General features: G+C 43.0%; 2 protein-coding genes across 4 annotated transcripts; one reads left to right on the plus strand and one right to left on the minus strand.

Annotated features, from left to right (window-relative positions):
• The first annotated feature begins 1,629 nt into the window (after positions 1-1,629).
• On the plus strand, positions 1,630-4,323 carry chst14 (carbohydrate (N-acetylgalactosamine 4-0) sulfotransferase 14). The gene is made up of 2 exons (XM_020081288.2): positions 1,630-2,215; positions 3,005-4,323. The coding sequence occupies exons 1-2, from the start codon at positions 1,928-1,930 to the stop codon at positions 3,830-3,832; spliced, it is 1,116 nt and encodes a 371-aa protein (XP_019936847.1). The 5' UTR covers positions 1,630-1,927; the 3' UTR covers positions 3,833-4,323.
• An 18-nt stretch (positions 4,324-4,341) lies between these two features.
• Positions 4,342-13,581, minus strand: cep135 (centrosomal protein 135). 3 transcript variants are annotated; one of them, XM_020081285.2, is made up of 26 exons: positions 13,348-13,581; positions 12,880-13,016; positions 12,600-12,790; positions 12,341-12,508; positions 11,504-11,645; positions 11,324-11,408; positions 11,106-11,234; positions 10,743-10,958; positions 10,559-10,624; positions 10,275-10,425; positions 9,950-10,182; positions 9,699-9,854; positions 9,485-9,622; positions 9,221-9,298; positions 8,907-9,058; positions 8,306-8,421; positions 8,036-8,190; positions 7,746-7,801; positions 7,491-7,659; positions 7,283-7,393; positions 6,932-7,117; positions 6,595-6,804; positions 6,275-6,477; positions 6,067-6,171; positions 4,970-5,125; positions 4,342-4,750 (listed from the first exon to the last, which is right to left on the minus strand). In XM_020081285.2, the coding sequence occupies exons 2-26, from the start codon at positions 12,990-12,992 to the stop codon at positions 4,729-4,731; spliced, it is 3,507 nt and encodes a 1,168-aa protein (XP_019936844.2). In that variant the 5' UTR covers positions 12,993-13,016; positions 13,348-13,581; the 3' UTR covers positions 4,342-4,728. The 3 variants fall into 3 exon arrangements, with proteins under 3 accessions (XP_019936844.2, XP_019936845.2, XP_069378489.1); XM_020081286.2 differs by having other exon boundaries at positions 12,880-13,013; positions 13,348-13,559; XM_069522388.1 differs by lacking the exon at positions 4,342-4,750 and having other exon boundaries at positions 4,966-5,125; positions 12,880-13,013; positions 13,348-13,559.
• Positions 13,582-13,710: the final 129 nt, after the last annotated feature.

Consider the following 13,710-nt stretch of genomic DNA (forward strand, 5'->3'; position numbering starts at 1 on the left):
AAAACTATAGGGACACAGATGTAGGCCTAACTATTGTGTTCTTCAATGAAACCCTATGAACATGATTAAGAAGGAGTGGAGGCTTTAGCTCCTGTGGTGCCCTGGGCGAACCCAATATAACAAGCCCTAACAAACATTAGACAGAATCATGATTTATGTCACAAATGTCAAAAATCAAGTACAAAGAATAGTAACAATCCTGGAATATAAATGTTGATGAAATAAAGAATCAGATGATCACAAATTGTAACATATTGAACATGAATAGAACAGAAAGTAAATACACACTTATGAAGAAGAGAACCTAATCGTTACACTATCACACTTTAAACAAGAAACACATGAACCACAACTTCTGCAATTGATCCTGATCTTTCTTACTGCAAGGTCACCAATTACATCATCATATGAAATCTTCCCAGTAGTGGTTAATACGAATCACAGACTAATTTCACTAGAATCAGTATGTACAAAATAAAATGCATTAGATCCCCCCCACTCCCCTGCTTCCACTACCTCAGGCTTTCAGTGGAGAGACCTGAGGTCAACCCACCCCCCCTCACCACCACCACTACTGACTGAGATCTTATTGCAGACGTCTGCCTGTTGAAGAAGAGCGCCCACTCCAACAAGATTAATTGACAGGGACAGTATAACATTGATGTGATGTGCAGATGAGTGATGTGATGTACTTTTTGTTTTTTCATTGCACGCTTCCCATGTCTCCCCAGACACATTTCGCCCACGAGTCGCAGAAGGGTAAAGGTTATGTATTTGTGTATTGATGCTGTAGGGAAGGTGACTTGTGACACAACCAACATTGCAGCTCCAGCATTCTGTTATTGATTTGAGGGACAGAATCTGATCTTATATTTATGAGCAGTGAGGCCTCGTCATTGCCGATGTGACACAAAGTTCCCTCATTTTATTGTAAGAGCTGCTTTCATAGAATATTATGTAATGCTGGTGATGTATTATTTTCAAATATTGGGGTATTAATCATTTGGATAATATGAATGCACAGAGAAACCAGCACCAAGAAGGGTAAACAAATGAAGTGTGTGTTCATTAAGCAAGTGTGACCACTGACCGGTACTAAAAGGTAGAATTAAGTGAGTGATTATAATTCAAGTGTCGTAATTATTGTTCAGTCACTGAACTGTGGAGACTGTGTTAGCTCATATGGGGATTCAAGAACACTGAAAGCTCATAAACCTACAGTAGAGTGTAACTGTGTCTTAAAAACGAGGGGAAAGGCTCAAAGGTTCTTTGAGAGTCTCCTTAATTATGACTAAACAAGGACTCTTGGACAATCCCTGTATAAACTAGTTGAACTACATCTCCCAGAGGGCCTGGGGCACTTCAGTATCCCCTGAGAGGAGGTGCTGACAGGAGTGATCACAGCACCTCCCTCAGTTTGAGCCTGTCGTAGCCACTTTAATGCATTTTGCTCTACACCAGGAAACTGAAAAGATAAGGAAAACCCTAAAAGTCCCATACATTAGTCCTTAAAGGTGTTTGTAGCCTCTAGTGAATACTAATGTAGACTAAAGGTGTGCTTTTATTTTGAAAAAAACTACCGGAGATCTTTCATAAATCTAATTGTTATTGTTAGTATCAGTCATAAACACACTGAGATCAAATGAATGAGGAGCAGGAACATGTATTACACTGCAGAATCATTCTTGAAGTTACTTTATCACTATGGTAATTAACTTATGATAACTGGTTTACAACATTTGAGTCGAGCGAGTTTTATTTTGACGGGTGAAGCAGGAAGCGCTGTGTTGACGCTGGGTAACCTGGCGCAGTTTAAAGAAAGTTAAGAATGGATACGTGGTAGAGAACAACTGTGTTTTTCTGTCGCGGCGTTTTTCTGTGAACTCTCAAGCTCTCCGGTGTGGAACGGGCTCTCCGGACACTCACTATGCTTCCTCGCCGGCAGGACTACGGGGTGAAACGGACCGGGACGCCTCGGAGCGGCTCGGTTATTCACTTCAGGACAACGGTGAACTCCGGGCGCCGCAGCTCCGCCGTGCTGCCGTCGGTGCTAACGTTCCTGGTGATCGTAGCATCCGGAGGCCTGCTGCTCATGATCGAGAAAGGAATGCTCAACAGCATGGAGACGCCTCCACCCCGGGCCAGCGGCAGGCGGCTGGACCCCATCCGACAGGCTGGCAAGCACGGCTCGGCCCCCGTGGACGAGGACTCCCAGGTACGGTGAAAGTGTGGAGGCCCCATGGGGCTTCATCTGTGGACGTCTTTTAAAGTCCCAATGTTGAAAGTGTGCGCAAGGCTTTTAAAAGTGGTGATCACAACTTTGACACGTTGTTTGTAATATGTAGTGTAGTAATCATAACGCTGATCGTCTTCCTTAGTATTGAGCAATTTTCAAAAACCCTTCACTTCCCATATCTTAATCTGATTTTACAAAACTCCTCCAAAGTCATCGTTTTAATCTGTGCTAAATAACAATATCTAAAATCTTAAAAGAAGCCACTTTTATCAGCACAGCCCATGTTCACAAATTGCCTCATAGGGTTTAAGAAAGTGTGACATAATCTGCCCTTAACCCTCGACTAGAGTAACCTCAGATTCACACGTGAGGGATCCCTCTCCCTGGGTGAAGGGCAATAGATGATGTGTGTAGCTGAGCTCGTCAACAAAATATCAGTTTTTAACATAAATGCAGAGTTGTATCAATGTTTGGAGTATTTATACAAAAGAAAAAGTCTAACAGAGATGAAGGGAGCAGCAGTGACAATTGTAATGTTGGAGGCATAGCTAGTAATTGTAGTATATGTGGACAGGAACATTGTATACCTAAGCAATCTAGTTATCATAATACACGATCAGCTGCCACCATGATCCATGATGTGGCCGCAGCGGCCGTTTCACACAGCTGTTTTCACAGGCTGAGTAGTATTTAGACTAGTAAACTGATGATTATGTGTACATTTGTTGAAATGCTCCTTTAAGTTCCTGATTTGTGTTCACACATTAGATCCTCCAGGAGATCCGGAACCGCACCATCAGGACCATGTGCAGCCAGAAGAACATGCCCCACAGCATCTGGTCTCTGAACCCCCTACAGAGGAAGACGCTGCTGCAGCACATCCTGGTCAACGACGAGTACCACTTCCTCTACTGCTATGTCCCTAAAGTGGCGTGCTCCAACTGGAAGAGGGTCCTGAAGGTGCTGAGCGGCACGCTGGAGAGCGTGGACGTCAACATCAAGATGGACCATCGCAGTGACCTGCTGTTTTTGTCCTCCCTGAAACCCGAGGAGATCCGTTACCGCCTTAAGCACTACTTCAAGTTCATGTTTGTGAGGGAGCCCATGGAGCGCCTGCTCTCCGCTTACAGGAACAAGTTTGGAGAAATCGAGTCTTATAAGAAAAAGTACGGCGTTGAGATCATAAAGCGGTACAGGAAAGGTCGCGCCAATGACCCGTCTGTGAAAGGAGATGATGTGACCTTTGCAGAGTTTGTCCGCTACTTGCTGGACGAGGATGTGGAGCGTATGAATGAGCACTGGATGCCGGTGTACAACCTGTGCCAACCGTGTGCTGTGTCTTACGACTTCTTTGGCTCATATGAGCACCTGGAAAGCGATGCAGAGTTTGTGCTCCAGAGAATCGGAGCGCCTCCCTACGTTCACTTCCCAGAGAGGCAGACGTGGTACAAGCCGGTCACCACGGAGACGTTACACTATTATCTCTGCAGCTTACCACAAAAGTTGCTGAGGGAACTGCTGCCCAAGTACATTTTAGACTTTTCCCTCTTCACGTATGCACTCCCCAACACAACCACTGAACACTGCCGGCATTAAAGCTGCACTGTGAGAGTTTGGAGAATATTTTTTGCAGAGAATCATTTATGTTTTTTTTATGCTACAGGGGATTGACAGCTGTTACACAATTTTTTAACTTGAGATGTACTCAAAATGCTGATTATTGGAACAGATTAAGAATTTACTTTAAAACCACTAAAACTGGAAATCAGCTGCAGACACAGGAAAATGTTATTGAGACATATGTTACATGCACTGTTACAGGAAATCAATCAGTTCACAATCTATGGATGCAAATGTAAATAATGTTGGGAGACCAAACTCTGTATTTTGTAGTTTCTTGGAGAAAGTAAAGGGTAAATAGCTTTAGTGGGCATTCAGTGGTTTAGCAGGCTAAAACACACACACACCATGTACTCAGAGGGTTGTGGGGTTTACATCAAGCTTGTGTTTTTTTAGATTTCCCGTCCCGTCTTTTCTATTTACTTCTGACTATTTACAATCGAATAAAACCAGAAGTTTAAGTTTAATGATGCACATCATCACAGTTTCTGTTATTTTGTATCTTTTTATTTTGTGAATTATTAAATAATTTAGGCATCATAAAAAAACATGAATATAAAGCACAATATAAAACAACATGGATGAACAGACACTTCTCTTACTAAATTCTGTGTGAGGTTATTAATAAGCACAATTGGTTTCTGAGGCACTAACTCATTCACAAAGCTAAATCCTCAATGTATTAGTGGCTGTACAAGGTACTGATGGAAAAGACGCTTTGCATCCAGTTATGTCACAGCTTGTTTAAATGTAGAAACACATTTTTATCCTTGGTGCTTCAGGCTAGACTTAGAAATAAAGAGGCACAGAGGAATGCTACAGGCTAAATCATTCTCAGGTTTACAAAGGCCTTCACAAATCACATCCAGACTCTAATCCTTGAAGCTCACACTTCTGAAAAGAGAAAGAAAAACATTTCAGTGGAATAGGAAGCATTTATGGTTTTGATCCATTATTTTTGGTTTTCAGGCATCAAAGGGACAGATTTCCTTACCCAGATTTTATTAATTCAAACATCCAAAATAGTAAAGTAAATTCCTATATGATATATATGTAATCCAGAAATAATCAGCCCATGAACTAGCCTCATCATTTTCATGTCATAGGCCTTACTTGTCTGCTGACTTGTCTGTTGAGCGGTCAAGACTTCTGAGGATGGAGTGTTCAGGAGAGATGTGATGAGTACCGGAGGAGATGCTGAGGGGCGATGAGCTTTGGAGGGATGAGAATGACAAACCCTGTTTGCGCATCTCCTGGACTGCCCTCTCTCTGGGGACAGACAGACACAATGAGACAAGGTCACAATGTGCTGTACCTCCACTATGTTGATACATCTTTGTAACTATAGGCATTTGAGTACTTATCTTAGATAATCACTGCACAAGTGATACTTTTACATAGCTGCTTAAGCAGAGCTTAAATGATTAGTTAATTAGTTGATGGTCAAAACATTAAGCAGCTACAAATCTGATTTATTAACTATTTTGACAAAATATTTCAGGAATTATTGATTTGTTTGAGTTTTGGAACTCTGCTCAGACAAAATAATTTGAAGAGAACTCACACTATTGAAGTAGACAGTTATCAAAATAATTGTAAGAACAGTTTGATCTTACATTTACCAAACGTTCTCCTGGATCAAGACACAGTTTTACTGGTTTTACAGTCATTTGGGACACTTAGTAAAGTCTACATCCTGATAACATGCTACATCAAAAATGTTCTCTTTTTGTACCAATCTCCGAGTGAAAAAACAGATTATTATGTGAAAATAAGCTTGTATATGATCAACTGATGCATCAACTCTGCTGCTAATGTAATTACAAGGTTATAGAGTAAATTATACAGAGATATTTGCAGAATCACGTAATCACAGAGAAAATCTCTCCCACACAATCTGTGTGGAGAGTAAAGAGTAAAGAAGGAGTAAAGAAGGTGGAACACACTGACGGAAATGCATCTGCTATGAACTTTTTATTTTATTTGCATTCATATGCAGGTAGCTGTTCTAAGAGAAAAGCCAAAATATCACCAGGACTTAAAACAGCTACAACAAGTATTACTACTTGTGTTTTCTGTGAGGAAAGTTCGGCTTCTGTGATATTAAATACCAGTCGGATTGTAAACAGTGGGCTCCAAGATTGATCTTGGGGTAACAGAGGAAATGTCAGCAATGCATAAGTGTAAAAAACAACAGTTGGTGAACTCACCGTTCAAAGCGTTCAGTGGTCAACTGTCTTTTCAGAACGTCCATCTCGGTCTGCAGCTGAGACAGTTTACCGCGGAGCTGGGACACCTCCCTGGCATGCTCTGCACTGAGGGTATGTACACACACAAAGAATATTCAATACGTTCTAAAGTGATATTTTAGTTGATTATAATTTGTTCAAGCACGTATGGTGAGTTGGATTTATTTACGTTTTGCCATCAGCCAGCATGAGCCTGTCACGAAGGACTTTCAGCTCTGACTCTCTTTCGCTGGCGGTAAGATGAGTTTGGAACTCCTTGTGCCGATTGGTGGAGAGTAGCGTCTCGAGGTTACGGACGGTCAACCTCTCACTGGCCAGTTGCTTCTTAAGTAGCTCCACCTCGGACCGAACATCCTCCACCTCTCCTGTGACCTAAAAAAACATGCACAAAGCATAAATTCTCATGAATGACAACTGCTCAGAATGAGCCAGCGTGCATCCCCGGTGGACTGCAACGTTTCTCAGCCATGACAAGTGAGTCTAGCTCACCCTCTCCAGGTCCATGCTTTTGGAGGTGAGCTGACGTGCAGTGAGCTCCTTGCCGGAGTCCAGTTTGACACAGAGCTCCCTGACAGAGGCCAGATCTGAGAGTAGAGCTGCCTTCTCCTCCTGAGTCTTGTGTAGCTCCTGTTCTAGTCGGGACATCCCACGAACCAGCGAGGATACCTGGGCCTCATAAGCCTGCAGCGCTTGTGTGTGCTTGAGAAAAAATTAAGTGGTAAGTACATCAATCCACACTAGCATAAAGACTAGCTTCTAGCATATGATGGCTGCTGACAGTCTTTCCCTCAAATGTGAAAGCTGCTTGTTCCAGCCCACGTCTCACCTGGTGGATTTCTCTCTCCTGGTGGCCAACAGTGTCTCGGAGGTGTCTGCGTTCTGTGTCTGAAGAGAGCAGCTCCAGGCGGATGGAGTTATTGAGGCCTTCAGCCTGCAGCAGCTTCTGCTCACGCTCCTCCACCTCAGAGTGAGCCATTCTGAACCCCTCCAGTAGTTTCCTGTTCTCCTGCTCCTGTGGGACGAACACACAGCGAAATGAGACTGAGCAGACGTGTAGAGGACATCAAGGGACTTCAAATATAGATATAGATAAAGTATCATCTGAAAGTATCACAGAGAGAGAGTATCTATTACACAGGTCTTTAAATGGCTATAGGAGTATACAGCGCTCTCTTGCCTTTGTTGCCATCAGTTTCTCGATTCTGGACACTTCAGAAATGTACGAGTGGACTCTCATTTTCAGCTCGTCCTTCTCATGCATAGCCTCCTCCATCTCCGCATGTACAGCCTGGATAAACACACAGAAAAGTAGAGCTGGTGTTATTTCTTCGTCATCTTCTTTCATATGACACAGAAGAAACAACTGAATATGCGGTGAAACCCACCTGGTTTTCTCTGGTCATCGTGGCCAGGTCATCTTGCAGCCTCCTGTTCTCTCTAATTGTGATTTCCTTCTCTCTCCTGAGTCCGACCAGCTCCTCCTGAGAGGCGTCCAGCTGCCTCCTCAGGCTGCTTATCTCCCTCTCACGGCTGTTGAAGGCCCCCTGCAGCTGACTGCAAGGACCACATGTTGTTTAATTTTATTTATCATTTTCATCATATTGAGATACAACTTAGAGGTTTGAGACCAAGATGCTCACGCTAAAGACGTATCCAAGTTTAGGACGGTAAGTTTGACTTCTTCAAGGGTCTTTTCCTGAAAAAATAGAAAGATGAAAGATCAAAAACAATGCCCGAGCTTAATTAGTTGTGCTTAAGTGCAAATCATTTGTGTCTTCCATTACTTAGTGTGTATGATAATTGCTTAATAAAGGGACATTTTCCTTCATGATAACAAGGACCGATAACTTTGTCATTGTACAAAAACAGACTTTAACTTGTCTTAAAAAAATTGATGATGATTTTGATGGTATTTGTTGGTGATAGCTACCTTTTTGGAAAACTCCTCCTGGAGAGCAACAAGCTTTTCAGTCTTTTGATCTACTTCATCCTGCAGTGCATCTTTCTCTCTATCCAGAGCAGAGATGGACTTCTGAAGAGCAGCCACGTCCTCCTTGTGCTTGGAGCCTCGCTGACTAAGCTCGCCTGGCAGACAAACCCAAATCAAGGAGACAGCTAAGCAACCACAGTGGAAGAACAAAGACACTGGCAGAACAGTACAACACATCTCCTGAACATCATAAAAACCATAAACATTTACCTATTCTCTCCTCCAGTTTCTCAATCTGCTGATGGGCATTGTGCAGCTCATTCATCTTTACAGACAATCTGTGTTGGGTATCAGACAGTGACTGTTCCATCTGCTCCTGTAGCAGCCTGCAGACAGACAGGGTACAGTTCATCCGTAAAACTTAAGACATTGTGGCATAAAACACAACAATGTCAGACTATTTGCAGTTTGTCAACAGGAACAAAATACCAAGTGTCTGGAAAAAAAAGAAAATATAGAAAAGAGGTAGTGAGAAGCTACAGATGACTTCTGTTGAACTTCATATATGTTAAATTCAAGTTACCATCACGTTTTGTTATTGGGTTGTTTTTATACAACATTTCTCTCACCACTCATAGTACATTTTACTACAAGTCACATTCCCTGCATCACATACACATTCTTACAGCGCCTAAACAGACACATACTCAGGAGCAGTTTGAGGAAGTGACCCACCAATCCTCTGGGTAGTGGACGACCTGCTCAGCCACGGCCACCAGGATATTTATACCACAATAATCATTCAACATAAATTCTGAGTGCAGCCGTATCATTAATATTTACTCAACATACATGTATTTTCAACACGAACCTCAGAGCGTTGGACTCTGCCCTCTGCTGGGCGGCCTCCTCTGCATTGTGGACCATGGCAGCAGACTGAATCTTCAGATCCTCCCCCACAGCCTCCCTGCTCTCCATGAGCTGACACACCTGTGACTGCAGGTCCTGTCTCTCCTGCTCCAACTGTACCACATTAAACTCAATGAGCCACATGAGAAACACAGCAACATGAAGCTATTTAAGACCAAAGTTACAGCCGTGATTACGTAACATTTCCCATGCTGGGTCTTGACTCTTTTGAACAAGTTCTAGTCAGGGGAAAATGTTTATTTATAGAAGGCTTACACTCTTAATGGCATTTTCCAGGTTAAGAATCATCCTCTCCTCATCCCGTCTGTCTGTGGACGCTGAGGTCTGGGCAACCTGCAAAATGTTGTGTGCGTTAGGCTAAAGCAACTGATATAATATAAAAATATAGTATACAGATCACAATTTGTCCTGAAGATTGTATTTTTACAGCAGATTCATTAACTTCTCTATGTACAGCATATCACTATGATAGTGCAGCAGAATCATGGGCACCATGAAAGTCTTTACTCTGGGACTGACCTTTAACCTTTCCATGAGTGAGTCTTTATCAATGGTCATCTGCTCGATTTTAATTTCTGCCAGTTTAAGCTCCGCCTGCAGTTTCAAGACGTCAGCTGACATATCTTTGCTATGGGCCAGTTTTAAGTCCTCTTGAGTCTGAATGAACAGGAAGATTTGGTCTTAAGAATTGTAGAATAAAAAACATCAAGTTCATACATATGTTTAAACTCACCTGTTTAAACTGGGTCTTAAAATGGTCTCTCTCACTGCAGAGGGCCTTCACATTGTTTTGAATGTCCTCCATGTGCTTTTCAAAGTGTATGAGAGCAGCCTTCAGCTCGTCTCTTTCTTTTACGACAAGGAGCAGCTCTGCCTCGGCATCACCTCCCTGAATGATAATGCAAGTATACGTTCTGTAGAATTCTATGAGCGCATCAAACTCTTTGAAACAAAATAGTCAATAAAATGAGAATTGCTTCTTACCCTAGTTGCATGTTTAGACATTGGACTCCTTCCTCTGCCTGGACTACGACTTGGGCTTAAGTCCAGACCACCTGCCCCTCTGGCTCTTTTGTAGCACTCAGCCTCCTGGCGATAGTAATCCCTCTCCTCCTCTAGACTCTTGACAAAGGCATCTAGACGTGACGGGGAACGCTCCCTTCCACAAACACCATGTTTAGCCCGCATGGTTTCCAGCTCTAGCACCAGATCTTTGTCTAGTCCACAATAGTAACACACTCACATCAACAACTTAAAGCTGCTATAAGAATATCTTTGAACAATTGAGTTATGCTAGACTGTTGCTTACCAGCAGACATTACTTTCTCAATTTTGTCCTGCAGCCTGATTTTCTCCTCCTCCAGGAAATTCACCAGCCCCTCCATTTTCTCATTTTGTTCTTTTAGCTCCAGCATCTGATCCTTAAGACGATCTTTTTCAAAGTCACCTTCAGACTGCTCCTGAATTAAGCCATTAACAGATGATTTCAGTTTGTATAAAACAATATAATAGGGCAGATTTTTTGGCAAAGAATTGAGGTGTATGTTACTTTAATAATATTCCTATTGAAAAGAATAGAATATGAGTCAATACCTTTCTTAATTTTGTGATAACATGCTTTAAGTCTTCAATGATTCTCTGTTGCTTCTGGATCTCTTTCTGTTAAAAAACATATTTTTGCGTTATTATTGTAACTCACATGTCAGACTTGATGCCTGTAAGCACACAAGTACATTTTTATTTGTCTTTTTTTGTCCCTGAATCATGTTATTCTCACTTTAGTGTCTTGTAGTTCCATGTCAGCTGTTTCCAACACCTGCTCTTTGTCCATCTCCAGCCGCTTCGCAAGGTCGTCTATGTGCGTGAGCTCTTCACACAGTTCCAGATTCTTTAAGGAAAGATTAGCCACTTCAGTTGAGGCATCTTTCTTCTTCTGTTGCAGTCCTTCTACCTTCTGCTCCAGTGTCCTGTTGGTCTCCTGCAGGTACTCAATCTGTGTGACATTAAGTGTTAGCACAGACAGGGGGGTGTTACAACCTTCTTTTCCCCCAGAGGAAATAAGCCCCCTGTGCACAACCAAAACATATTTCACAAATGTTCATTAACTATGCTTAATATCCTGTAGGATAGTTACACTTGCCTGAAGGTTAAGATGAGAAATAAGTTTCTCGTTGCTGATGTTCTGAGCCTCGAGGGAAATTACATCATGAGGCCGTCCTCCCTGAAGTACATGGTTCAGACGTTCGATCTCTTTGTCCCTCTGCTCTACCTAATAGAAGTATACAAATAATCTAATGATCACATAACATTTAACATATGTAACAAGGATTTGTATGCCTTTAGTTATGTATTTCTTACCTGAGTATTTAAGTGTTTTATATATTCCTGAGCATTTTCCAGGTCTAATTTGACCTTTATGATGTCTTCCTGCAGCTCATGAATTCTACAAATCAAAAATTACTTTCAGTCAAACAGAAACAACAAGCATACAACACCAATACTTCTCACGATAACACAGTTAAGCTGCTGACAACAAACCTTCTATCTGCCAACTGCAGCAGGTCAGCTATGTATGGATCATCAGGCTGCAACACAGGGTAAGCTGATGCAGAGGAGGGAGGTATGAGCTCATCAATCTGCATCCTCTGACGTCTGAAAGGAATACTGCGCTTCTTTCCACCTGTGAAAGTCATCAATAAAAAATGCCAAAATGCCAACTATCACTTCCAGTATGCTCTTGAACACCCTGTTCAGACCTGATAGATTCAATCTCAAGTGTCAGCACTAAAGTATGTGAGTTCGCACATGGCATTAAAACGAATCCTGACTCTCTGCTGTGACCACTTGTGATGGGATCTACCTTCCCCACTCTATATGCAAATAATCATGAACATCATTTGTGTTCACAAAGACCAAATTATGTTGTTTCTACCCAGTAGGAGTTTACAGATGTGTCCAGTGTCCGTGTGTTTGTGTGTCTGCACAAGCGAGAGGTAGAGAGAGAGGAGTCAGGACAGGCCCACATATTCTTTTGCAACTGTGCTGTGAAAAAAGATTTGACCAATTTAAGAAAAGCATCAGTCAATATGAGGTGATCATTGCTGATATTGTGGTGGCGATCACAAACAAAGTAATGTATGGGCACAGAGAAGCGTAAACATGTTTGATTCATTGAGAAACTGTAGCAGGTCAGAGGACGTCAGCTGAGTAGGCGGTCCTTTATATGTAGCCCAGGATGCATTTGCGTTCCCACAGTGAGAAGAATGTGGCCACATTGTACTTAGTGCTGACCACTTATGATCAGATCATTCAGGATGGATGTTGATTACAGGTCTGAATTGGGTCAAAAAACTTCAGGTCAAACCTGGTATTTACCTGGTGTCTGCACCACGGCCTGCATGTTCTTCTCCTGCAGCTGCTGGATGCGCTCAGCTTTCGCCTTGCTGTCCTTCTCCAGGCAGCGAACCTTGTGCACATACTGATTGTTTAAAAACTTCAGGTCAGAGGTGTCATGGTCCAGTTTCCTGATGTGGGTCTTTAGCTCTGAAACGAGACAAGATTGTGAGGAGCTGTCAAAAGTGTCAGCCGGTCACAGAGGGGAAAGTGTAGGGGCTGGTTTATTATGACAGCTCACCTCTGGTGACGTGATCCTTCTCCTCCTTCAGCTGCAGCAGCTCGAGGTGCAGCTCATTGTTCTCCCTCACCACCCGGGCATTCTCTGTCCTGTAGGGCTCCAGAAGAGCATCAACGTTCCGGCTTTCCTTCTCGGTTTTACCTGCTGACAGTTTGGCATTGCGCAGGCTCTCTGTCGTGTGGACCAGGTCACTGTAAGACAGGGGAAGACCACTCTCAAATATCCACTGTGACTGACTGGCTGACATTATGGGATGTAGGAAAGGGCTTTGAGGTTCCACCTGAATAGTTTCTCCACTAGTGGCAGTGACTCGATTCCCAGTGGCTGTCTGTAGCCCAGCTGATCCAGTCGCTTCCTCAAGTTGACGAACTTCCTCTCTGCGGTGCTGTTCATGGCTGTGATGTGACACCGAAGCTGCTAAAGCACAACACAGCAGCGTTTACATTGATTTGCAAGGCAGACACAGAAGACCCAATCAAACAATGTGGGATAAACAGTGAATTGTTGACTCGTGAGTGACTTACAGTCGCTCATTTAGCCAGAAGTCTGTTATTGTTGTTAGCTAGTTAGCTTAACGCAACGCAGCCAATAAGCCTTTATTGAACAGGGGTGTTTGACATTAGCATTTAGCGATGTTATCTACGAAGATACCCGCTTTTCGGGGGTGAACGGTGGCGTGAAGCCTCTCGTCAGTGCTGCTTGACAACAGTTAGCCGCTTGAATAGCATTAAACCTCAGGGTTGCCTACCTGGCGTCTCCTCGGCAGCTAACGTCAGCTGCACCGACGTCAACGTAACTCTACATCACCCGCATACACTCGCACGGGATTCATCACAGCGTCGGACGTGATTCTTAACGTGGGGTTAGATCATAAACAACCCGAGGGTCGACATGTTTCCGCGGTAAAGCGTTTGAAAAGAGCGCCGCTGATCTCCGGTTTGGTTTCGTCACTAAGGAAGTGAGACACATCAGGACATCTGGGGCCGCTTGTTTTGTGAACCCGCCCTGTCCGCACACATGGCGGAGGGGCGGGGTGGCCACAGGATGGATGAATGGATTAAGATGAGTTAAGAATATTAAATTAAATGTATGTTTAAAGTCCAGAAATGAT

The sequence above is a fragment of the Paralichthys olivaceus genome, chromosome 3 (genome assembly GCF_024713975.1).
Source record: "Paralichthys olivaceus isolate ysfri-2021 chromosome 3, ASM2471397v2, whole genome shotgun sequence".
NCBI lineage: Eukaryota > Metazoa > Chordata > Actinopteri > Pleuronectiformes > Paralichthyidae > Paralichthys > Paralichthys olivaceus.